This window comes from Myiozetetes cayanensis, unplaced genomic scaffold (genome assembly GCF_022539395.1).
Source record: "Myiozetetes cayanensis isolate MyiCay16 unplaced genomic scaffold, myiCay2020 scf1, whole genome shotgun sequence".
Lineage (NCBI taxonomy): Eukaryota > Metazoa > Chordata > Aves > Passeriformes > Tyrannidae > Myiozetetes > Myiozetetes cayanensis.
The window spans coordinates 74081707-74107857 of record NW_026086604.1 but is presented as its reverse complement, the minus strand read 5'-3'; the positions used below and the strand labels follow the sequence as shown (position 1 = coordinate 74107857).

At 40.0% G+C, this 26151-nt stretch overlaps 2 protein-coding genes across 3 annotated transcripts in view; both read left to right on the top strand.

Annotated features, from left to right (window-relative positions):
• RETREG1 (reticulophagy regulator 1) overlaps positions 1-17309 on the top strand; it is a 63051-nt gene extending 45742 nt beyond the window's left edge. For both annotated transcript variants that reach the window (XM_050317225.1, XM_050317233.1), the window contains 6 exons: positions 3531-3657; positions 5548-5632; positions 6816-6953; positions 8738-8802; positions 9909-10035; positions 13015-17309. In XM_050317225.1, the coding sequence (XP_050173182.1) occupies positions 3531-3657; positions 5548-5632; positions 6816-6953; positions 8738-8802; positions 9909-10035; positions 13015-13526 (1054 nt within the window). In that variant the 3' untranslated portion in view covers positions 13527-17309. The remainder of the gene's footprint in view (positions 1-3530; positions 3658-5547; positions 5633-6815; positions 6954-8737; positions 8803-9908; positions 10036-13014) is intronic.
• A 480-nt stretch (positions 17310-17789) lies between these two features.
• Positions 17790-25725, top strand: ZNF622 (zinc finger protein 622). Its single transcript, XM_050323446.1, has 7 exons — positions 17790-17881; positions 19911-20527; positions 21884-22138; positions 22854-23016; positions 23787-23899; positions 24763-24906; positions 25493-25725. The coding sequence occupies exons 2-7, from the start codon at positions 19921-19923 to the stop codon at positions 25618-25620; spliced, it is 1410 nt and encodes a 469-aa protein (XP_050179403.1). The 5' UTR covers positions 17790-17881; positions 19911-19920; the 3' UTR covers positions 25621-25725.
• The last annotated feature ends 426 nt before the right edge of the window (positions 25726-26151 follow it).

Sequence of the window (26151 nt, the reverse complement as noted above, 5' to 3'; positions counted from 1 at the left end):
TGTGATGGGGCTTTGCTTGAACAGATGTCTAGATACAAAATGAGAGCATGACACCATCAGTCATTTTTAGAGAATGTAATGCCACTGACTGTTCTGGCCAGAGTTTGTGACTGTGATCGGTGGAAGCGTCTGGGCAGGAGTGTGTTTTGGGTAGGCTTTTTTGCAACTGCTAGGCAACAGTGTATGTATTTGCTCAGTTTTAGAAATGAGGCCAGAGGCAGTCAGAAAGATGTCAGTAATTAATTTTCTTTCTGAACACCCTCAATCTTACTGACAGTAAGTTTTAGAAGTGTAGCACTTCCTATCAAACTCAGGATAAGTGATGGGGCATAAAACTTTCTTCTTTCTAAGTTGTGCACAAAAGCCTTTGAAGATGTTCAGGGAGAGTTGGCTGCTTATATCCCAAAAGTACCTACCTGGACAGGCGTCCCAAAAGCTGTTTCGGCAGGAAGTACAGGGTTCGCATTTAAGTAATTTATTAGGGTACTGTAAGTAACTCACTAATATACAGGGGCATGACATAATCTCTCTATTCTTTGCATACACACCACTATATGTTGTACATACAATTATATGATGGACCTCCTTTCTTTCTCGCTCCCTCTTCACCTGTTGCTTCCCCCTTGTTCGCACCCTCTGGTTTCTGGGTAACACTGCAGTTCGAGTGGCCTCTGGGAAAGACTTCACCAGGGCTGGTAGTTGTTGAGAGATGTGAACAAGAGGTAGCACATGTATCTGATTGTCACACTGAAGATCAGCAAGCTGACTTTCTTACACTGCTGGTTGCTTAAGAACAGAATAAGGCTTCAGAATAGGCCCTGGCATTCCCAGCAAATTAGAAAACTGTAGCTATAGTAGAACTGACAAAGATGTCTTATGGTTTCTTGTGGCCTACAAAAAACTGCCGAGTATTCTTTTGTGGAGTTCAGTTGAGGGTTTGCAATATTTTTAAGCAAACTTCACCCACACTATCCACTCTTCTTACTTGTCTTCTTGTCAATGCACCACATGTGGACTACGGAACTAAAACATGTAGGGTTTTAGTTTAAATTTAATCTGAATTTCAGCTCATACTTTCAACACCTTGGCTAAAGAAAGCATTACTAACAACCAAGCAAAGCAACTCCAGAGAACTTTCCGTACAAATGTGCCATTTTTCTGCATGATTTGTGTTTTTATTTTGAATTGTCACTAGTTATCCCACTGTACCTTATTATGCCTTCTGCTCTCTAATCTATATTGTCTTTATATTAGTGGTTAGCATATATGAAAATAGTTCGCATTATTATTGTAGTTCATGCTTTCATCTTCCCCCCCTCTCTGTTTTTACTATTAACTTAAAATTAGTAAAATTACTGTCTACAAATGTCCTAAATATTTCAAAGCTCTGATATGATAGTAGGCATCAGGCCTATCTGGTTTTACTCTTTGTGCTTCCACTAAGCTCCACTTTGATTGTCAGCTGTTTTAAATAAAGGATAGGAGTAAAAATCTGTGAAAGGATTTTGTAATTCAGAATACTGTCATAATAGGTTTTCAACACTGGAATAAACAGGTAACTCTTAAAATACTGATTAGTGGTGCAGAATGGTTTACAAAAGCTAGAAGCAGTGCTTCTTTAGGGTGAGTAACTTATCCGATAATAAAAATTCCAGTTCCCATAAGACAAAATGCTACTTGGATGCTACTTTTCTCAAGCAACTAAGTGTCAGAGATGATGGAAATTTAAATCTCGGTTGTGGATGGGACACAGATATAAAGTTCTGTGTAACTTCGCTGATCCCTCCAGCTGGGTTCCTGCAGTGATCTCCATGAGTTACTTTATGGTTTTATTTCCCGTAATTGTCAGGGACAAATACCTGCATGCACTATCATGCATGGCTGGGAAACTGCAAAAGTCACCTAGTCCAAGACATGGGGATGTCACCCTATCCATTTGAGGCACACTATTTTAAACAGTTCATTGTTGATTCTCAAAATGGGGAAAAGAAAATCTCTCACCTTGAATGTTTTGTAACATATGAAGAAATCACACCACTGCGGCACAGTAAATACTAAAATAAAGTCGGGAATAAGACACTGGTTTGGGTTTTGGGCTTCAATGAGCTTTACCCCGTGTTCGAAATAGCAGTTTTTCTGTAGGTCACGGTGCCCTGGGCAGTGATGCTGTGATCCCCCTGCGCTGCTCCTGTCCCGTGTGACGGGGATCTCAGCGCTGGTCCCGGCGCTGCTGTGTCACCACCTGGTGGCGAACCGAGTACAGCCATGAGAAAGGGGAAGGGGCTCCGAGGGTGTGTAACTAGGCATTTTTGACTGAAATTGTTCTGACATTTTACAAAAGTAAGGCTGCAGAAACTGTGTACCTGCTAGGAGTCGGCAGTTTGATCTGACAGTCTGTGTGTGTTGTTACTGCTGCACCGACAGCAGTTTTTTCCATAATTTAGATTTTGATTTATGTTGTAATTCAATCCAGCCATCACAAAATGTTTGTTTTCAATGCAGTGATGCACTGGGCATGTAATGGGTTATGCATCCCCTAAAATGGCTGTGGTAGTTCCTGGCTGGCTTGCATTCACTGGGATTGAAGCCTTGTGTATTCAGCAGTACATTGTGCAAAAGATAACTAGTGCAGAATTTACTTCAGATTCTCAATGTTTGCACAGTAGTTCATCCATGCTTTGTCCCAGTTTGATTTGACACTGACTGGCCCGTCTATGTTTTTTCATTTGTTGTTTCATAAAACATATTCGTTGTAGTTGTTTTGTCTACTCCACAAAGGTATACAATGTGACCATTTAAACTGGATATCATCTAAACTTATCAGCCCCAAATACAATAGATATGTATGCTTTCACGTGGGTTTCAGCAAATTCTTCAGTACAGTTTTTGGGGAGGAGGGATTGTCAATTTTACTAAAAGTATTGAACAGTCATTAGATAAGCTTTAGAAATAGTCCTTTCAATAAAATAGAAAAATTAAAATTCAGTAAGGAACTGAATCAAGACTTCAAGAGCAGGTTTTTTTTTCTAGGTTGGATAAAAATTTCATCATCATCATAGTTTGCAGAGCAAGACCAAAAATAGAAAAGAGAAAGCAGAAGGATTATATGCATGAAATTAAGTGTGTTAATATGTACGGCCATCCTGTGGCAATGAAAATACTATGGTATATTTTTTAAAGAAAAAATATTAAAAAACAAGTTTGGGGTTCATTTGCTTAATTTAGATTACAACCCCTTGAACTCTGTGTCTTCCTATGGCCATGATGAATACGCAGTAATTTCTTTGGTAATTGCTTGTATGGACTGAGAATTGCTACTACGGAACAGATTTATTTTTTTTTTTTTTTTTAGCTTAAAAAGGTCAAATTAGCCTTATCTAAAATATGTGGAAACAAGCACAGGTGTCTCTAGCATAGCAGCAGTCATTGGATTGCCAGAGGCTATTTCTTTACAACATGGTGTTTTCAACCACTTTCAACTTCCATATGAGCTGTAAACAAAGTTGGGTATTTTTGTTTGTTTTACTCAGCTGGAAAGTCATCGATTCCAGGCAGGACTACAGACCCAGAATAAATCAGTGCATTTCAGAAACACTGATGAACTTATTTGTATTTCTTCAAGAAATGTCCCACTTTAAGGAACAAAACCCTGGCAAGGTAAGCACTCCCAAGTGAAATTAACAGTTCTATATGGTTTAATAAAAAGGTGAGATAGATTTTAAGAAGAACAAACAAGCCAGCAAGCAAAAAAATGGAAACATAAAATACACATTCTGATACATTAAAGCATGAGTTTCTGCTAACATTTTGTGCTGTGGAGAACATGGGTAGGAAGTCAGTGAGAAAAGCTGTTTACAGTAAAGTTTATAGCAATACAGTGCTTTCCCATACAACTGTTGGAATTTCACCAGTTATGCCATGGAGTTTTTAAAAGAAATTTAAAACATAATGATTTAATAAAAACTTTAAAAAGAAAAAAAGTAATATAGGCATGTTCCTGAAGATAAACTTTTTTCTCAAACAACTGTAGTCTTCAGGAATAGCTGCACAAGTATTTAATGTAAGAAGAGAGTTCCTCATATTTTATTGTGATAGTTTTTCTCCTATACGCTTATAGTTGGTGGTTTTCTCTTTTTTTTTTACTGGAAAGACTGAGCTGGAGAAGCCAGTTCATGAAGAGGCAAGCAAGAGTAAGGATTTTTCCTTCCAAATTGGAATATCGTTATTTAGTTCTAGTCAAAAGTGAAGCAGCTTTTTTTTTTTTTTTTCTGAAGAAAAGTATAAATAATGTAGAAGTATACTATGGCAATAGTAGATTTCATTTTTATATTTGTATTGTTAAATACAAGTTAAAAGGAGATTAGGAGGCTTTTTCTCCTCTTTTAATCTTGGTTAATTTTACCACGAAATTTTTCCTGAAAACAGATTGTATGTAGTATCACACTCAAATATTAGCAGTTTAGACTGAAAATACAGATGAGAAACAGGATGAAATATATTTCAAAAATGAATAAATTATAGAAAGAGAGGTTATATGTTTGGACAATAAATAAATAAATATAGCTAAAGTATATAAATAGTATATAAATAAATATACTTTGGACAATAAACATACTTAAAAGAATGATGTATATAACGAAGTAAGGAGATGCAGTATCAGTATACACAATCCCATAATTCTGTCATGTGGCAACATGACACAGTAACTGTATGTCAAGATATATCTGAGTCTAGAAAAGCTAATTTTGACAGCGTGCTTTCCCTTCTTTTTCCTGGCCTCATTCTCTAAGTCATGTCATTATTTTACTACTATAATTAGAAGCAAATTAGACAGTGATGCTGTGTGCAAAATTTCTCTGAAATAGCCATTTTATTGCAGTTTAGCTCCAAAAGCAAATGGATTCTATCTGTAAACTTCCAACAGATCAATTCTGTTCTTAGCATTGTGCAGTTGTGAAAGATGCACTGTATGTCTCAGTCTCCACAGAGACCAAATCTTGAATTTTATGTTGAAAATTCAGCTCAGTCTTGTCATTAACAGGGATGCTAGAGTAGCCAACAAGCATCGAGAGAATGCTTGCCAGCATATGAGAGAAAACAGTTTCACGAAGCAACACAACAGGGGAGAGAACTGTAGCTATAGGAAGGATGTTTTGCTTTTGTAACCGTGCAGTAAGTATGTACTGTAATACTGCAGTTAGTGAGTTGTTTTTTCTGCATATAAACTGTTCAGTCTTTCTTTGTGTAATGAGGGTGAAGTAATTTCTAGTAATTTTAGCAATAACCATGAGCTTGTTAAACAGTAAATGAATAAAAATAGCATGTTTTTATAATAGAATAGGGGATGCATCCTAATTAGCCAAAAGGAAATGTTTGATGCTTATTTTCACCAGAAGTGTTAAAAGTATTTCCCAGTTTAAAAAGAACAAACTTCAATTTTGCACTGCATTCTAGTTAGGATTTAGCATGCAATATTTTTCTTTTGCAAAATTATCTAAACAGTTAAATAGTGAAAGTGTTAATGGTCAATTTTAATGTTTTTACCAGTTTTGCCTACTAGTCTGCAGCATATGTACATTTTTCACTGTCTTGGGAAGTTACATTCCTGGAGTTGTCCTCTCCTATGTCTTGTGTAAGTATAGTCTCTTTTTCAGTCATGATTTGTGTATGTGGTTTCTTCATTATTTGGTCTCCATATAGGAAATATTTATTTATATATATCTATTTATGCACACATACAAGTTTCCAGAAAACACCAGTCTCTGTGGGACAGGATGCTGTCCAGAGGGACCTGGACAGGCTCAAGGGGTGGGCCTGTGGGAACCTCATGAGGTTCAACAAGACGTGTGAGGTGCTGCACTTGGGTCTGGGGCAGCCTCCAGCATCAATACAGGCTGGGGGACTAAAGGATTGAGAGCAGCTCTGCCAAGAAGGACTTGGGGGTGCTGGTGGTTGAAAGGCTGGACTTGAGCCAGCAGTGTGCACTTGTGGGCCAGAAAGCCAATTGTGTCCTGGGCTGCATCAAAAGCAGCATGGCCAGCAGGTAAAGGGAGGAGGTCTACTCTGCTCTGCTCTGGTGAGGCTCTACCTGGAGTACTGCATCCAGTTCTGGGTTCCCCAGGACAAGAAAGACATGAACATGTTGGATCAAGTCCAAAGAGGCCACCAAGATGATCAGAGGACTGGAGTACTCTCCTGTGAAGACAGGCTGAGTGAGCTGGGGTTGTTCAGCCTGGGGAAGAGAAGGCTCCAGAGAGACTTTTTTGTGGCCTTTCAGTTTTTAGAGAGGGCATATAAGAAAGATGGGGATAAACATTTTAGCATGGCCTGTTGCATTAGGACAAGAGGTAATGGTTTTTAAACTGAAGGAGGATCAATTTAGATTAGATATAAGTAAGAAATTTTTAACAATATTTTGTCATAAGGAAGTCAGCTTACTGGTTTTTTCAGCGTGTTGATTCCAGCACAGTGTTGCATAATCATGTTTTCTCAGGTCAAGATAACAAAATCAGGCTAAGTCAGCATGATGATAAATGTTATAATGATCATAAATTATGCCTTATTGAAAGTAAAAAAGATGTCAATTGATATCAATGCAGTGGTATTTTCTGTGATGAGTAGGAATGGCTCTTGGAAACTGAATTTGACATTAACAGTTTGTCTGACATGGGCATTTCACAGTGCATTTTTATGTGAACTAATTGTATTATGTAAAATTAGTAGTTATCATATGCAGAGGCATTGTTTAAGCTTTATTAACTTCTTATACAGCGATATTTCAATGCAATTTTTCTCTGTCTTCATTTTTATCACAGTATTGTGTGCCTTTTTGTGTCCCTTCCTTAAGTGCAATGAATTTGGACAGAAAGTGTGCAGCAAAATTAAGGCTGTTCTGATGAAACTAGATTTTGGAATAGTGGAATATATCAACCAGAAGAAAAAAGAGAGATCTGGTGAGTAATTAATTATAGTCCCAAGTAATGCATTTCTGTATGCAGAGAAAATTTTGTTCACCTTGCAGACAGTTTGGTTTGTCCTGAGAAGCCAGTTGTAAAGATATTTCTTGCTTTTGACCTTGCTACTGTTATTAGCTTTATAAGGGGTGACAGCGTATGTCAGACATCTGGGTATAATACCAAAAATTACTATTTCATGGAAAAAAGCAAGGCAAGCTCTTCATACTTTATTAGATGTACTGCTTGTAAATTTTCTGAAAAAACTTCTTGCTGTAAGCATGCAATGCTTAGAACTGTTTAGATAAGGCAAACTTACCCAGGAGAGAGACTCACTTAAGGGTCTCAAAATAAGTGCATAACAGAATTTTCAGTAAGAGACAAAACTCTATTTCGATATCTAAATCCTCCCTGGTTTCTCTCCCCATAGCAGAAAGAATTTGTTTTCTTCCCCAAATACTCAAAAAGCATTTAAGAACTTCCATAGGATAGTAGCTACAAGTTAATAAAAATTTTTAGCTGGAAAGCGGAGAAATCAATTTAAAACAAAATCTCAACTATCTCACCTGAAATTTTCCTAACATTGGAAACTTTTAGATTTTAAGCAATAAAGCTGTTTCCAGAAAAATATGTATATGAACAGTGTTGTTTCGTTTGGGGTTTTTGTGTCCATTTGGAAATTAAACCTTTGTAATGTAGTCGCATTACTTGCAGGTAGCCTACCCTTTTTAGTTAGTTTACATCTGCTCTAAAACATGCATTTCTTGTAACCACTCACCATGCAATGTGCTGTTCCTAGACCCAGTGAGAACCACTGTCTGTATTTTCCCCTTCCCTTATGTGTACAATGCGGTAGTTGTCAGAAAGGAGGAATAATGCATTGAAAATTTTCCTTCATGTATTATTTTACATTGTTAATTTTTTAAGTGAAACTGGCAGAGGAAGAAATCAGACTTGTTTCGTGAATTTCATAAGCCAGCACTGGGAATATGATTGAGGTTATATGCGTTCTTTCCTGCATTTCACCCTGCATTTTAATTTAACCCAGTCAGGGTTTCAAACCTCACTTTGTCACTTGGGTTCACCACGTAGGTTCACAAGCCCTTGTGCTGGCACAACAGAGGAAAAAGCAAGTTGCAAAAAGAAGCAACCAAGAATACTCTGACTGTGTGTTTCATTTTATTTTGGTTTAAAAGATTCTCAGACAGAGGAGGTGAAATTTGTGTCTCTGCTCATCTTCAAAGAGCAACATGCTACCAAACTTCAGAGGGTGCTTTGCATGTGTCTGTGAATGCAGGGTAGCTGGGTGGAAAGATGACGGGTTTTGTGGATGAAGATTACATGCAGTTATCCAGAAAAATGCATGTTCTCATGTAGAAGTAAATGTGATGGGATAACTACACAGCCTGTTCTAGCAGTATGTTAACCTGTCCACTGTACCAGCAGTGTAGTTTAAAAGACAGATATATATTGCCAGGACCGGTAACATGGTGAGCAACAGACACTCCTGAAGGAAGTACAATGCAGGTAAAGGAATATGTTGGAATGCATTTCAGAGCAATGTTATCTCTCCTGCTTTGGCTGCTGCACAGTGCCTTTTGATAAGTGTCCAGCCTCTCATTCAGCCTTGTTTACCTCACCTAAGTAACATATTTTGTTAAGGATGCACTGCGTCAGCAGGTGGAAGGTTATTGTGCTACACAAGCTGTGTGACAGAGAACACACACTGAACTTGGAAATACATTGTCATGAGTAGGATAAAAAATATATTTCTTTTCTTTCAGAAACAGCAAAAACAAAACCCACAGAAGATGACAGTGAATTAGACATATCAGCTCTGTGTCCTAAGGTGACTTTTTTTCAGTCATCCCTGTCTTGCTTTTAAGATCTATATAGATAATGGGAGACTATCTAGATTACTGTCTCTGTTCTTCTGTGGAAGACTTTAACCTGCCCAGAAGGCTGTGTTCCTGAACTAAGCAGTATGTTTTAGAAGTGATTCATAGTCTCCACCTTTAGGCTTATGCTAACTGACTTACTGCATTTATGACTTCTGGCCTTCAAGGTAATGGTTTATTTGGCCTACTGAGCTAAGAATGTGTTTATTTTGTATTGGCTGTAGAATGATTAAAATAGAATTTAATAGCAAAGGTGGTTATTTTTATTTGAAACTGTGAAATTGCAGTTAATGTTTATCAAATTAAAATGTAAAAGGAAACATTCATAGAAACCCTACATAATTTGTCAGATACTTTTGCAATCACTTTTTTGATAATTTTCAGTGCTAGTATAAATAGGTATATTATCTATAAATATCTTTCAAGATATGTATTGGAACACTCAAATATCTAATTTTTCCCTTAGTACTCTAAATAACTGTATGGCAAAGGTTTTTCTATTATAATCACAATGCTGGTTCATATAAAAAAATTCATCTTAATGGAAATTATTATGCAGTATTTGATGACTAGTATATAAAGCCTGACTTTGACAGTTATTACTCTGAAGGTGGCTTTGTATTCTGGAAACAAAAAAATCCCATGGGATATGTTTGTAGCTCACATAATTGAATATTGTTGGATAAATTAGTAAAGGATAATACTTTTTTTTATTTAACTAATTTTTGATGGTCTTACAGATAATGGGATGTTTTTTGATCCAAGTTTACTTGTTTCTTTTTTCTTACAGTAGGATATTACTGTAAGAATGAATAACTGGAATTTTTTATGCTTCTTTAGTATAATACAGCTTTCAGTGATTACAAAGAGGGATGCTTCACTTCTAGGCATTGTATACTATTATTTTCATGTTTCTACAATTAAAGCTTAAATAGGAGGCGATTCATATTGCTATGACATACAAGAGGGATTTTTTTCAGTATCTTAAGCATTGGCTTCCTATTATGTGAACTTTTTGAGTGTAAGAATACCATGTATGGAACCTTTTTCCATGTAGGTTAGTCCTGCAGTGGTTGCCAAAGAGCTCTCAGTGTCTGACACAGATGTATCGGAAGTATCTTGGACCGATAATGGGACCTTTAACTTATCCGAGGGGTATTCTCCACAGACAGACACATCTGATGGTACGTAATAGCTTCATCTGTCTCATCAATGAATTCCAGCCATGCAAGTTACCTGAAAATTATTAGTGAATTTGACAACAGAAGTTTTTTGTGTTGTTACTTTCTGCCCTGAAATAAATTTTAAGATTAATTTCATTGTTTTGTACAGTTTTGGATACATTTTTTGTAAGAACTGTCCTCATCTTAAAAATAATAAAGTACATCAGCAAGTGACTAAATAAACAAGTAGCACTAGGTGAGACCAACACACTCAATAGCTGCCAGATGTAGCACTCTCTTCCACCAAACCTTTTCAGCAAGTAAACCTTTTAAGTTAGTACCAATGCTTTTGTGGGTAAGGTAAAGAAATAAAAGCTAAGGAAGAAACAGTGAATATTTTGACTTGTTAAACAGCTAATTAAGGGAAGTATGATTAGATTTTGTTACTAGAATGCAAATGAAGACAGCCAGCAATGAGCCTGAATGAGATATGAAGACTAAGACTAGGAAAAGATTCTCAAGCACTTGTCTTGATCTTGACCAGATCAAAGTTTTTACTTTTTACAGTCCAAGCTGTCAGTTAGCACTTTGCCTGAATAAAGATTATGGACAACACTAGTTTGGTTGTTACATACACCACTCTTATTATCTTAATTATCTTAATACCAGTCTCATCTGTGGATCTGTTGCTCTGCTCACCTTGCATTTCTCCTAGGAAAAGTTCACTGTAAATGACAAGAAGGGTGATCCCACTTAATGGCATTATACATGCCAAATTAGTAATTTAAATTATTTTCTTAATATTTCAAGTTGTAAATAGACAGCATTGTACGATCACAGAATTGTAAGTTGTAAAGAGCAATTGTTGTTCATCTTATGTAACCTGCTATTCAAAGCAGGTTCAAAGCTCCTATTCAGAGTGTTATGAAGTTTCTCAGGGCTGTGACCATTTGAAATTTGAGCATCTTCAGTGGTATAGATTCAGCAACCTCCCTAGACTGCCTTTTTGAGTATTTGCTCACCCTCACAATGAAAAATTTTTTATATTGAGTCAAAATTTCCCATGTTCCAGATTTTACCAATTTACTCTCATCCTTTCACTGTGCACTTTCTAGAAGATTCAGGCCCATCTTCTCTATACCTTCCCATTTGGTTGTTAAACTACCTGATTTCCCCTCTGCCACCTTCTCCTAGGGCCAAACAAGGCCCATTCTCTCAGCATCTACTCATACGTCCTGTTCTCCAACACCCTAAATAATCATGATGGCCCTCCAGAGGACTCAGTCCTGTCTATCATTGTCTGTCTTGGACAGGAGAGGTCAAAACTGGACAAAGTACTTCAAAGTGTACTCTCAGTTGCTGAATAGAGGGGGGAAATCCCTTCCATTGACTTTCTGCCTTCAGTTTTGCTACTATAGCTCAGTATGTAGTTGGCCTTCCTTGCTGCAAGGACATACCACTGACTTGCTGTCCACAGGTCTTTTTCTGGAAAGCTGCTTTATGTCTTGTTGCCCCAGCCTGTACTGCTGCACAGGTTATTCCATCCCAGATGCAGGACTTCACATTTGCTTTTGTTGAATGTCATGATCTTCCTTTTCAGCCTGTTCCTCCTGTTGAGGTCCCTCTGAAGGCACCCTGACCTCCCCACAGCAGTTCCTTTCTGCCTGTGAACTTGCGGAGAGTGCACTCATCCTGTCATCCAAGTCATTAATCAAAACGTTGAACAGTGTTTGTTTCAGGACCTTTGACAGACACTAATAATGAGCCTCCAGTTGCACCTTGCGTTGCTGATCACAGCCCTTTGACCCTGGCAGCCTGGACAGTTTTCCACCCACCTTACCCCATTTTTTCCACCACCCTTACCCCATTCGCTCACCAGTTTGGCTTTAAGGATCATGTGGGAAACTGTGTTCAAGGCCTTGCTAAGTGAAGAATAAACAGCATCCACTCTTCTGTCCTATGGAGCATTTCAGTAAATGGGACATACATAAAAGTACAAGACCAGATGGGTTGCATCTGAGGACTGGCTCATCTCCTGTCAAAGCTCTGTGCATTTGAGCCACCACTCTGCATACAACACAACCCTTCCTCCTCACCTTCCTAACCTGTCTTTCCCAAAGAAAATGGAGAAAATTACACTTTTAGGATTTATTTGCTTAGCCCTTATAAATGGTCCTACAACAACTTCCTATTGCTTGTTTTCATAGAAAGTAAGTTCAAACTGATTATTTTTTACCTGCTTATACAAGTACTAGATCAAAGGTTTCCCTTGTACTCATTTAGGCCTCTTCCACAGGCCATGTACTCCACAGTATGTTTTACAAATTTCTAATAATAAATATCTGTCATTAATGCAGCCATTACATTTAATGTTTTATTTGTTCACATTCTGCTTTTTATTCTCTTGAAAACGTGAAACAATCCCAATCATCTATAGAGTTTCCATTTTCTGTTTCCTACTTGATGCAAGTATTGGCCAAGAAAGGAAAAACTTAAAGTTAAGTCTTTACATTGGTTTTATATCTTCATTTAAACACATAAACATTCTTTTTTATTATTCTACATGAATATTAAAAGCTTGTAACACATCCATACATGTTTGCATATTTGTAATTTATATATATTGTGAAGAAAAATAGTTAGAGGCCTGTTACCACATTATAAATTTTAGGACTTGATATGGTTGGTATATTTAGAAATAGATAAAGATTCCCATGGGTTGTTTCATTACAGCTAGATACCACTTTAAAAAGGTATTTTGTTCAAATAGTTAGGTTGATACCAGGTGATCTGTGGTGCTAATTTTTCAACCTCAAAACTATTTTATTTTAGATGTCACACAAAGCTCCTTTGCACTGAGGCTATAGAAAACTACTAGAGTATAGATTAGTAAATGTATTCAAAGGAACACTTACTAACTGCATTTTTACATGTCGCTCCTTTTTTGGGAAACCTTTTGTGAGTGCTAACACTTTCTTTCTTTCTGTTAACCCTTAATAGATTTTGACCGACCTAGTGATCACGAAGAAGCTTTTGCTAGAGATCTTTTAGAATTCCCTTCTTTAGAAAATGGCGCCGGAACAAATGATGACGATGACTCAAGCATCGGAATGCCCATCCAGCAAAAAGGAAGAAAAGAGCAAACAGATTTCAAGGTGGATCACGGTTCCAGACAGAGTAAAGAGAGACCATCCACTGCAGGGTTGTCCTTGCCTTTGACCAGTGACCAAACCTTTAATTTAATGAGTGGAATTGCTGGTGATGTCATCACAGCCGCGGTGTCTGCTGCCATCAAAGACCAGTTGCAGTCCACACTGCAAGCTCCCTCACATGCAACGCCCAGTTTGAGCGAGGAGACAGACACAGAGGAGGCCGATGATTTTGAACTGCTTGACCAGTCAGAGCTAGAGCAGATTGAGAAAGAATTGGGACTTTCACAAGGCCAAGAAGCTGAATCCCAGGAAAAGAAAAAGTCTTCAGGCTTCCTTTCAAATCTGCTTGGAAGTCATTAACCTGGAAATTGCAGCTGGTAACATAGATGAAATTAAATATAAAACACACAAAAAAAATTCATCAAATGCAAAAAAAAAAAAAAAAAAAAAAAAGAGGAAAATTCTGAGCTGTAAGCTTTAACTATCCCTTTAGATGTGTTGTTATAATTTCCCTTATGCAGAGTGAATTAACTGGATGAATATCAGCTGATACTGATAGTTTAATGTTTCTGGTAGTTATACCTCAATGTAATAGCATGGAAATGAATTATCTATCCACTGTTTGGTTTCAGATGAGTGATGGAGGTCAGTTGTTCAAAAGAGTTGGGGAGAGATTTCTCTTTTTGCCAACCATTTATTTTGGGGTCTTCAGCCAAATTTTCAACATCAGCAATTTATTTACTCTTGTTTGCCAATCATATAATAGAGCCAATGACTCCCATAGTGAGGGCAAGTTATCAGAGGACTGCAATGAGATTAACTACATCTCACCTCCTTCAATCATACCAAAAAAGTATGGATCCCTGCAGTTAGGATTACGTGTAGTGCATCTACTATATATGAAACACATTACACAGCACAACTCTAGTTGAAATATGTATGCAACACTATAAAAGACAACTTGATTTCATACTTAAAATCTCTGAATTATTTTGGATGTGGTGATGCATTTCCAAGCTTTTTGCTGTTATAGACTTGTAGAGTTGTAAAGTGGCATGTTATTTGACTGACCACCTGCTGTGTTCCTTGATGGAGTCTGGTCCATGGCAGTATTGCCCATGTGAAGTCAGCCAATAAATTTTTATATTTAAAAGTTAACACTGTGTAAACTGAACAACCTTTATGGGAGCAGGTGAGGGTAGTTATTGTTCAGAGTAAAGGTTAAAGGTTAAAAAAAGCATAAAGGCTTTTTTAGGTGTCACTTCCTTGATTCAAGATTCTGTAGGGTTGTTTGGGGTTTTTTCCCCCAGGATAGCTGCTGTCACTTGCAACAAAAGATATGTTGCAAGCTGAATATTTTAAGGTACTTAAAAGTATTTGGTGAGGTCATTTGCTAGAGAAGACACTCAGAATCTTCTTCTTGGCATGTAATTTAAAACAAACAAAAATGAATTTGTTTAAATTGTTTGTTGTTTTAAAGTCCACACATGCTGAGTAAGTGGCATGGGATCTTATGCAGATAACTTATTTTTCTAGGGCTTTTTTGTTCACCTGTAACAAAACTGAGTTGCAATACCAAGCAATAGTAATCCAAGAAATAGGAAGAAGTAAAGCTAGTTTTTTTTAATGTGATGTAAACCATTAGCGAAGTTGAGGGACCATGTCAGCTGCTACTACTACTAAAGCAAATTTCCATTTGCTGGCATTTGAAGAGGTGAATACTGTCATCTAGGACCCTCAAAAAGTACAGCAACAGATGATAAAAATCTTCCACTAACATATATGTGTAGGTAAACCTGTGGTTGAGGTTAACTTCATTTTGTGTGGGTTTTTTTTTTCCTTTTGAGGTGAAAAAATAGGCAGAAGGCCAAAAAGAGTATAGTGAAAAGAAAGATGCTGAGAATTTTTGACACTAGCTTTATCGTTGCTTGTGCTTTTCTGTCAGTAATGCATATTGACCGTGTTTGTTGTCCTTTACCAGTAAAAAGGTAAGCCTGTGCCTTCATTATCAAATACATTATGAAATAAGTGGATGCTGGATATAGATCCTACAAGATGCAGCTCTCAAAACTACAATAGCTTAACATCTGGGTTAACACTGCGTTATCTTAACATCTGAGTTTATGGAAATCATTAACAACCATGGCCCACATCACTTCCACAGCATTGGTCACTAAGTTTCCTCTTTAGCTTTCCCCAGCCTGTCCTTCTCATTTGAAAAAAACAACCAAACAAACAAAAATCCAAAACAAAACAAAAAGACCCCTCCAGCAAAAATGACAAGAAGCTTTTGCTGGAAAATCAGTGAGTTTAAAGACCATTTAAATTTCTCAGATGACTTAAAAGCCTCATTTCCTTGCTGCATGTTTAGGACAATCTATACAATTAGAGGAGTACAAATCCAAATTGCTGATGGAACTTTGTAGGACACCTGAACAACTGTGTGCTTCTTTATCCAGGAGTACTGGTGCCAGGAGGGGAAACAGGCTGCAGGACAGAGAGGTGTGAGAGAGGGAGCATTCTTTCACAGGCTTTTCTGAAGTGGATTGACGGGACACAATTTACTGGCTGTCAATGGTGGCTTTATAACAGTGTGCACTTTATTGTTGTTTTATGAAGAATACTTGTGGTTACAAAAGTACGTACGTAACACAGGGGCACTCTTCTAGAATAATAGATTAGATCAGAAGGAAAAGCAGTTGGAGGATATTCTTGGACTTTTTGTAAATTACCCATTTTCTGGTTTCAAGACAGGTAAATAGATCAATTTTTCTCCGATACAAGTCTCATTTACTTTTTCCCAGAAAGAAAAAAACAAAGCAAAACTTGAAAAGTAAATCATTCAAGTTAGAGACATAGTTGCTTATTTGAGTGTCTTTAGAATTGTATTTTTCTACTCTCATGGTAGTTGATTACATTCAAGCCCCTAAATTCTGTGTAGTGGGAAGGAGGTAATTCTGTAACATCTAATGTTCTTCTTCAGGTAGTGAAAAGATGCCTAATTTCCTGCAGGAAATTATCTCTTCCCTCCCAAACAACTGCACTTAAGAAACACTTTGCTCGGATACAATACATTCCACTACCAGCAGTTTGACAGCGAAACACAAAACATTTCTCTCCTTTGTGGATACCTTCTACACTGTCTTTAGTTGGAAATCTCTTGAGAAACCTTCATTTTGCTGTATTCTAGCAGCAACCACAAAATAGCAATTCCTTAAAAAATTCCTGTCACAGTGGTCCACGGCGTCTTTCCTACCGAGCACTGTCGACATCTTCTCATCTTCCAAACTGAATACATGAGCAGAAAGACAAGCGAGCGAGTCTGAGGTAGTAAATAGCTTTGAAATACTCAGTTTTCCCAGGGAAAGCTTACTTGCATGCGATTTCTGGTCAAAAGGCCCACAGGCAGCGTGGAGGGCACAGTGTGAGCGAGTGCCGTGGGGTAACACAGCATGTGATGTTGCCGTGGGATCAGTACTGCTTGTGTTACATGGTCTGCTCTTACCTGGCAGTAAAGTGCTCACCCTCCCTTGCCTTGCAGTGGCTTCTTCACACATCCTGACTGGGACAAAACAACATGTGTCAGGACAGCATCTGTGGGATGTGGTTCAGTCCTTCATACTCGGAAGATTTCCCTATGTGTCAGTAAATGTGAGACAGGCAGAGGGGTCACCATCTGATCAATGGCTGTGCGTGTGTCAAATCCAGTGCAAAAGCACCTTGTTTTCAGCACATGGGGTTTCCATGTGTTGGCACAACACACCTACTGACCATTCCTCCATTTGTTCAGGAAAAAAAATACTATTCTATGCAGAGGAGAGTAAATAATTGCAACCCAAAGTGGCAGGATCTGAAGAAATATACTCGTTCTACTTGTTCTGTGTTCGTTCTGGGCTTTTTCCAGGTTGTCTCAGCCATTTGAACAAAATCCCTGTGGTCTCCACGTCCATTCTCAGCACACAAGCAGCCTCGCAGTCTGTCAGTAACCCCCACCCGGGCAACCAGAAACTGGAGAATTACAAAATGTCTTTATTTAAGTATTCTGCAGCACTTTACCTGCCCAATCACTGTTTTGTAAACATGGAACTGTTATATTGATCGTTTGTAAAAGCATTTAATAAATACGTGTTAGTTTTTATCTTTCATCATCTTATCGTGTGTTTGTTCCCAAAAAGGACTCTCTGACAACAAGCGGGGTGACCTTAACACGCTCTATTGTAGCCAGGTGGCCTCTTCTCCCAGGGAACTAGTGGTGGAACAAGAGTCTTAAGCTGCACTTGGGGGGATTAGGTTGGACATGAGGAAGCATATTTTCACTGAAAGGGTGATCAGACATTGGAATGGGCTGCCCAGGGAGGTGGTGGAGGGGTTTAGGAAAAGACCGGACGCGTCACTCGGTGCCACGGTCCAGCTGACAAAGTGCTGTTCGGTCACAGGTCCGGCTGGGCGATCTCAGAGGTCTTTTCCAAGCCAATCGATGCCGTGAAAATAAAACCCCTTCAGGCGAACTCCCGCCGCTCCCGTGTGTGTTCCCTGGCACCACCCGGTCCCGCGGCCTCCCGCCGCCCGGGGGCAGGAGCGGGGCCCTGCCCGGCTCCTCCCCTCCCTCCCCTCCCATCCCCTCCCATATTCCCGGACGCTGCGTGGCCGCTTCCTGCTTGTCCGTGGCGCTGCGGCGGCACCCGGGACCGTCTGCTCCGCTCTGCTCGCCGCCGGTGCGTGTGCGGGGCCGGCCGGGAGCACGGTGGGGGGAGCAGGGGTGGGATACGATGGGGCGGCCCGGCGGGGGTGGCGGGCAGGCGGCGCGGCCGGGCCGGCGGCGCTCCCTTGGGGCGGAGGCTCCCTGTGAGCCCGGCCTGGCGCCCGTGTGGCCTGGAGGCTCCCGGCTGCCGCCTGCGCCACGCCTTAGCTCTCATTTTGTTTGCCTTTTTTTTTTAATTTATTTATTTTATTTTTAAGTTTTGCCCGCACTTCTGGTGTCCCGTATAATGAACACCCTTTCTGCCTTGTGCCAGCCTTAGGGACACGGGCTCAGTTTAAATGCGGCTGAAAGCAGCTAAAAATGAGCCGCGATGAAGACCATGGGGGAGAACCCAGTTTGTCTGGCAGGGCTTGTCTGTGCCCACCAGGGCTTGCAGGGTTGCGAGGTGCCGCGGGTTTCCTTTCCCCGAGCCCCACACAAGGCAGGACTCGGGGCTTGGGCCTGGTGGCCTGAAACGGAGAGGTGAAAATGTAGGTGGGCCATGGGAAGTGGTGGTGTAACCACAGGGTTCTGCAGGGCCTTTCTCTGCTTCATGCAGCTAGCTTGAGTTGTAAGCACTTCTCTGCTTAGTAACCAGAGATGAAATTTAAGGCTGTAGATTACCTTCTCTTCTGCTTTTTGGGGTTTTTTGGGGGTGTTTTTTAGTACCCCCATGGTAATCTAGTGTGTAGCTACTGCGTGTGTGTCATGGACCAGATCAAACTGTTCTGCCCCAGAGGTTTCCACAAGAAGTTTGTGATTAACAGCCAGCGTGGCTCTGCGTCAGTGGTTTATGGCTGTAAGGTTGATGCTTGGGCTGGGAAAGGGGCAGGGAGCTCTGCAGGAGGAAAGGGAGGAAAATGCTTCAGGGAGCAATCGGGGTCCCTCAGTGGGCAGAGGATGCATTTTTCTCTGAAATAGAAAAAGCATCTGTTAACACTGAATTAGTGTAGCATTAGTGATAACACAAACAGTAAGTAAGGAGTCCAGTTGTTACAGGGCATGAGCACTTTCTAACATGTCTTTTGAGTCTCTATGTACATAATTTTTGACTTTTGCCACTGCTTCTCCCTGTTGGTAGCTTCTGGGAGGGGCTGCTCTTTCTCTACCTGCGTTCAGAATCTTTCATCCTGATGTATTATTTCTTTTTTTTTTTCCTAGATTAAGCTATAGTTTCTCTAAATCAGTTAAAAGATGAAGGTGGGTTCTGTGATCTCCAGTTAGAACATGCTTTTTTGCTCTTTGTTTTTGGAGCGTTCAGGAGATTCCATGAGCTTTAAGAAAGTTTTAAGCCACTGAGAAGAAAGGAAATGTGTGACTTTAGAAAGGACTGAAAGCATCAGTGACAGGTCACTGCTCTGTGTTTGTCCTGTCACAGCCCCAGTAACATAGCTCAGCGGGATGGTGGGAAGTGGAGGAAGACCAGGGTTATCAGTGGCTTCAGGTGCTAGATCTAGGCATGACTGGCTGCATCTCCAGGTGAACAGCTCTGCAGGGTAAAGTGTGGTCAACACTACATGCAATGCTCCAAAAGAGCTAGGAAGGCTTTTTTTTTTAAATGCAGTAATTTTTTTCCCCCTCCATTTGGTAAGGCTGTAGAAAATGGAAAATAGACCTGAAAGCAGGTTTTCCCTTTTTACCCTTATTCTGGAGCAGTCACTGTTCTCCTCAAAATCTTAGAGTTGTCAGAACACAAGCTTGTTAAGAACCTTTAGTCTCTGATCTTCAGTGAAAAGTGCAGACCTTTTGAAACACTGTTGCTGTGGCTGGGAGCCCTCTCCTGTGTCCCAGTCCCGACAACAGTGAGTCTTTCTGCATCCAAAGCCTGGATGCTCAGATGTGGCTGTGGTATGGGTAACCTCTGGTAACTACATCAAAGTTTTTATTTATAAGTTTCTTCTTTTGCTGCTGCTCATGCATAAGATACCCAGGGTGTTGTGTTGGGGCTTTTTTTTTTGTGGCTGTTGCTGAATCTTTTTTAGCACCATTTTATTTTTTTTCAGCTTTCTAGTAATGGCAACCTACACTTGTATCACTTGTCGTGTGGCTTTCAAGGATGGTGACATTCAGCGTGCCCATTACAAAACTGACTGGCACAGGTACAACCTGAAGCGTAAAGTTGCTGAAATGCCTCCTGTCACTGCTGAGAATTTCCAAGAGAGAGTCCTAGCGCAGAGAGCAGTAGCAGAAGAGCAAAACAAAATCACTGCCACTTACTGCACAGTTTGCAGCAAGAGATTCTCCACCTTCAATGCCTACGAGAATCACCTGAAGTCCAAGAAGCACCTGGAGTTGGAGAAGAAAGCTGTTCAAGCTGTCAGCAAGAAGGTAAAAATACTAAATGAGAAGAACCTGGAAAAGGGGCTGGCCCCAGAGAGTGTGAACAAAGATGAAATGAACGCAGCTATTCAGCAAGCCATCAGAGCTCAGCCGTCTTCCTCTCCAAAGAAAACATACTTACCTCCTAGTAATCTAAGTAGCTCTCCAGTTTCTCAGGAAAGTGCCAGCTTATCACAGAGCAGAGAGCGACCAGAAATACCTCCACGACTGCAGTGGTTTGAACAGCAAGCAAAGAAGCTGGCTAAGCAACAAGCAGAAGAGGAAGAGGATAATGAAGAAGGTAAGGCAGTAAACATACAGACAAGGGATAACTCGGGGTAAGCTATGGTTTGTGCAAAAGCCTTCTGTAGAAGTGCAGCATTTTCCATCACAAAAGATCTTGCCTGTTCCAGTGAATAAAGCTTTTTTGTTGGAGGTCAACCTGGAAAGCAGACGGCTGAAAAAATGAGAGCTTCAGAATTTCCAGAAAAGGTTATTTTAACCTGGATGCTTTCAGTGCTGGAGTTGACAGTGCAGCTCCAAACACATCTATTGGAGCAGTTGAATGGGAGTGATTCAACTGTAGCAAGGGGACAGGTATGAATGAGGTGGAACCTTATGCCAGCTTTGTTACTGAAACCCCTGTGTCATGTTACTACATCTGTTACAGCAGCTTTGTGCTGCTGAAATTTCAGTTGCAGTTCAGAGAATCTGTTCCAAAGGGTAATAAATATTTACCTCTGAACATGCATCTTAACACCTAAAAAAGGAGTCAATCTGCACCTGTCTTAAATTAATGCATTAGTCATAAATTGTAATGCTAAATTCTCAGTAGGTTTCTGAATGTTAATTTTCCTTTTAAGTGTTTGTCCAGGGATGTTTCTTACAAGTCCTATCAATTCAGTGTCAAGCTTTTAAAGTTATTGAACTACCTCCTATAGCAGAGATCTCCAATTAGCAACCTACAACACTGGGAAAGCACCCTGTTACCTCTTCTCAAACACTCTGTCAACAAGGCGTTTTTTAGGGGACCAGTAGGAAAAAAGTACTGGGAAATGCTCACTGCCCCAGAGCCAAATTCCTTAAAAAATATTTCTGTACTCCTCTAGTGGTATGATCAGATGGCTTATCTGTTAATGAGCTTGACAGTAATCCTGCAAACGTGTAGAATTGTTAATATAGCCAGGTATATACTAACATGTAACATCTCTGACAGCTAGGGTTGTTCTCTGTTGTTCAAGATGTGTGTGTGAACAGGAGTGTGTTTTCCCTCGCTGCTGAGTCACTGCTGAAAATGAGTATTTTCCTAATGCTGTCAGAGTTGTCTTGTTTTTAATGCACTGTGCTTGTGTTTTTGTGCTGTGGTGAATGGAAGGCAAGGCATGGAAACAGCTATAAAGTGTTAATAGCTGAGAAAATGGAGGGGAAAAAGTATCAGATCTGCCAACGTTTTTATGAGCAACCTTGTGCTTTGCTGTGCATCTTAAAATGTGTTTTTACTGGCAATGGTATATCCTTGCACCTGGAAGTGACTGTGTAGCACTTAGCTGTAAGAATAGAAAATATAGTATTTTCTATGATGGCTTTTTCTGACTTTACTGGGACTTTTTTTGCTTGGGAGAAGTACTCATTTTTTTTTTTAAACTTCCTTTAAAAGACTGGGAAGATATGGATTCTGATGAAGACTTCGGGTCTGAAGAAGAGATGGAAAGTGTGGGAGAAGAAGAGGAGGAACAGGCAGAAGCTGAAAGCATGCCTGCTGTTGGGGCCATACCAGTCACAGACTGCTTGTTCTGTTCCCATCATTCAAGATCTCTCACAAAAAATGTGGCCCATATGACAAAAATTCACAGCTTCTTTATTCCAGACATAGAGTACCTCGTGGACCTCAGAGGACTAATCAAGTACCTGGGTATGCCTGTAAATTTTCTGTGATTTTTGATCAGGATAATTATACACTGATAATGCTTATTTTCATTTGGATATGACACCAGATGTTTTGTGATTTTTTGGGGAGGGGAGGTGTATAAAATTTGAGTGCTGTCAACTTCAGTATTTTGATAATGAGCAGGACCACAGGCTTTCCAGAAGGAGTGAGAGAAAACCCCACTGAGCAAACGTGATTGTGTACCTTGTAGGTCTCACATAGTTTTCTAATGTTGAGAAAGTTATTCAGATAACATGAAATTTGTGACAAAATTCTGTTGCTAAAATGTGCATATGAACTGTATTATCCTACTAATGAGCTGCAAGTATTTGCCTCATCATTTTACTATACTTGTGAGAGAGCTAAAAGCTAGGAAAAAGTTTATCTTCCTTGAAGCCTACAAATAATGATGAGAATAAAATAATTTTGGAGTATCAGATAGAAAAATGTGTTGGAAGTACAAAATATATTAATGATTATACTTAATGATCCATACCTTGTGACAAGAAATCTTTAAATGCAGAAATCTTTAAGACTTATCCCTGATGGGACCATATGGTCAAGGCATAAGAACAGTAGGGCTATTCTGGAAATGAAAAGTCTCTCTGCCTGCGAGCTGGGAGGGCTTAATTGCAGAAATGTTAATTACTGACTGGGGAGATTCTATTCAGACCAATAGAAGTACCATTGTTTTCTGCAGGAGAGAAAGTTGGCGTTGGGAAAATCTGCATCTGGTGCAATGAAAAAGGGAAATCCTTCTACTCTACAGAAGCAGTACAGGCTCACATGAATGATAAAAGCCACTGCAAACTGTTCACAGATGGAGATGCTGCCCTGGAATTTGCAGACTTCTATGATTTTAGGTGAGGTCACTCTTCTTTGAGCACAGATAGGGACAGACAAAAGTGAGGTTAAATATTACAACAGAAACTATTAATTCTTAAAATTTAGTCCTGTTTATGATACTTATTTTGCATTGTTGGTTCACCGCTTTTCTAGGTAAGCATAACAACATAATTGGTTCTCCTTTTCTGTAACCACTATTATCAGTCCTACATGAAAAAATATTTTGAATTCTGTTTTTTGCGTTTGTTGCTACAGACTTTACATTTCAGTGCACTGGAAAAAACCATGAAAGGGCATAACTGTCTCTTCTACTACCTTTTAGGTGGATTGTGGACTTGATAACTACTGCAGATTTATTACATATTTTTTGTTATGTAGCTGGAGTTTAACAGATAACTGTAACTTTTCCCAAACTGTATTCATTTTGGTCAGAAATACCTCATATTATGGTGACAGGTGCATTTAGTGGAGCTTCTGGGAGTGCTCTTTCAGTAGCTGTGCAGAGCTGGTAGGCTGCACTGTGTGGCATTTCACCATAAGTCACTGATAAGTGTGCAGCAGCAGAACCATGTTGAGTTACAGAATAGGGTTGGAGGAAGGGTGTTCCTTATTTCCCGCCTCTATTCAAGGCAGTTTGCTACTGGGAAGAACTCCCGCAGCAGGGTAGGTAAAATGTGATGGCGTTTGTGGCTTGCTGTAGCTGTGCGTGGCGGTTCTTTTGTACAATGCATCTGTGTAGCCGTGGCTGCTCTCTGTGTATAAGCTGTGTACTACTGCTCTTCTGCAGGAGCACTTACCCTGATCACGAGGATGGGGAAGATGTGGAGGTGCCTGGAAAGCGCCCAGCAGAGAGGGAGTTGGATTATGATGATGACACCATGGAGCTGATCCTTCCTTCAGGTAGGCCATAGGGTTTGTGTTATACCATACTTTTTCTGCACTTCTCATAGCTGCAGCCATTGCCTGTAGCACAGGCCATCGCTGTGATTTCTTTTGGGAAGGGAGAGGGTAATTTTGCATCTAAATGTCTTTGGGGTTATGTCCTCACCTTCCATTATTTTCACTGCCGAGTAGTTCAGCTTCTTCAGTGTTGATGGATATGTGGACTGGGGCAGTGGGTTCCTTTGCCCATTTTACCTCTTCACTGACGTGTGACTCTCATGGTATACTCCAGGAGCTTCCATAACTTGTTTTAGTGCGGCTCGGAGAGGCTATAACTTAGGTTATATAGTGCAGGGGTTTTTTTGCAGAGAACCTGCTGCTAATTAATTTAGTAAACTAGTTCTGTAAATTAATTAGTTTATTTAAACAGCTTTTCTCTTGTAAATCATTTGGCACTCTTGCTTGGTTTTTTTAGTTTGTTTGGTGTTTTTGTATGAGGGGACCTCAGCCCTTCCATTCTGAAAAGTGCTGCCAACTGTGCAGTTACACAGGATCTCCAGAATGTCAGCAAGTTACTTCCCTGGATACTTGAAATGGCATTACCTCTCTGCTTATTCCACTAATTAGATTTTCTTTTCTGATAACTGCCTGTTTGTTACCTGAGCTAAGGCCCTCTTGAACCACAATTTTTTGGGGTTTTCCATCAATCAACTCTTACAGTAATTACACTGAATTTCTAATAGTTCTAAAATTTTAAGGTTCTGGACCCTTTAAAAGCATTTCTCAGCATAGGGGTTTTCCACAGTTTTCACAATGTGCTTGAAACTCCATTTCAGAAGCTGCTTTAGGATGCATAACGAGCTGTCCCCTCCTCTGAACAGGTGCAAGAGTGGGTCATCGTTCTTTGATGAGATACTACAAGCAGCGGTTTGGTCTGTCAAGAACGGTGGCTGTTGCCAAAAACAAGAAGGCGGTGGGTCGGGTGCTGCAGCAGTACAGAGCTCTGGGCTGGACAGGCCAGGCAGGTGAGTGACAGTGTGAGGGCTTTGCAGAGGAGGAGACTCTAGGATGTCATCACTGTACAAATGGATAGGCCGACTTTGTTTTACATGTGGGGTTTATGCAGTAGTTTGTCTTCCACTTGGTTCCTTTTCATTCCTGACATCCAAACAGAGTAAGTTACAGAAACTTGCTTGTGTCTAAAATCCAACACGGCTTCTGTGCAGCTTTGCATTCAGGTGACTTCCTGAGATTTCTTGTTTTCTGCCTGTCCAGACCACTGCTCTTGCTATTTAATCATGTAATACGCTGTCAGTGCTTTGACAGAATACTTTTTCAGTTGGGGAACAGTGGTGTGTTCTATATCCACTTCTGAAATAAAAGAATCGTGCTTGGACTGCAAAACAACTTTTTCCCATAATCACAGTCGTGGATATTCATAGAGGGAACTGGCCTTTCCCCAGGAAAAAGTGAAAAGAAGTGTGCCAGTGTGGAAAGGAAAACCTATAGCTAACTGCCGATGTATGTGGACAGATCAGCTGGTTTGCTTGTAAGTAGGAAGCAACCTTACACACATTAATCCCTCTTTCTCTTCCTGCTCTCTCCCTGAAGGGGCCATCTCCGCTCAGCAGCGTGATATGCAGTACCTGCAGAGGATGAAGGCAAAGTGGATGCTCAAGACAGGAATGAGTAACAATGCTACAAAGCAGATGCATTTCCGGATGCAAGTCAGATTCTGAATTCCCAAAAGAGCTGCATGGAACTGGTTATGGGAAGGGGGATTTAATGGTCTCTGGGTTGTGGATTCTGCTATTAAAATGGACCTGATACCTGTTCAATGCTGATGTGTGTGCTAGTGTGCTTTCCTGTATGAGAAGAAAAGAAGGGAACTTGTCTATTGCAGTGAAATGAGGGTTGCCCTAACTTAAAAATAAAATATCTTCTGTGGAATATGTGGCAAAGTAGTCATGGCTATGAATGACATTCATGCATAGTCTTGCTGCCCATCTTTGTGCAGCCCATTTCTGTGGGGCAGTTGACATTGCCATTTATCTGAATATCTTCAGTTTCCAATTCTGCAAACTGGTTGAGGCCAAGAGAAGATCCTAGAGCCTCAGATGGAGTACATTGAATGTTTTCAGTTGTGGTGCAAGACATATGTTAGTGGTGGGGTGTTTTTGACTTCTAGCTGGCACTGTTGAGGTGAAAATTTCAGAGCAGAGGTTCATGGAAGGTTAAGTGATAATTATTTGAAGAAATGCACTGATGGA

Coding starts and splice junctions, on each gene's coding strand:
- ZNF622 (XM_050323446.1), top strand. CDS start 19,921: ATGGCAACCTACACTTGTATCACTTGTCGTGTGGCTTTCAAGGATGGT. Junction 20,528..21,883: donor GGAAGAGGATAATGAAGAAG/GTAAGGCAGTAA, acceptor TTCCTTTAAAAG/ACTGGGAAGATATGGATTCT. Junction 23,900..24,762: donor GGAGCTGATCCTTCCTTCAG/GTAGGCCATAGG, acceptor TCCTCTGAACAG/GTGCAAGAGTGGGTCATCGT.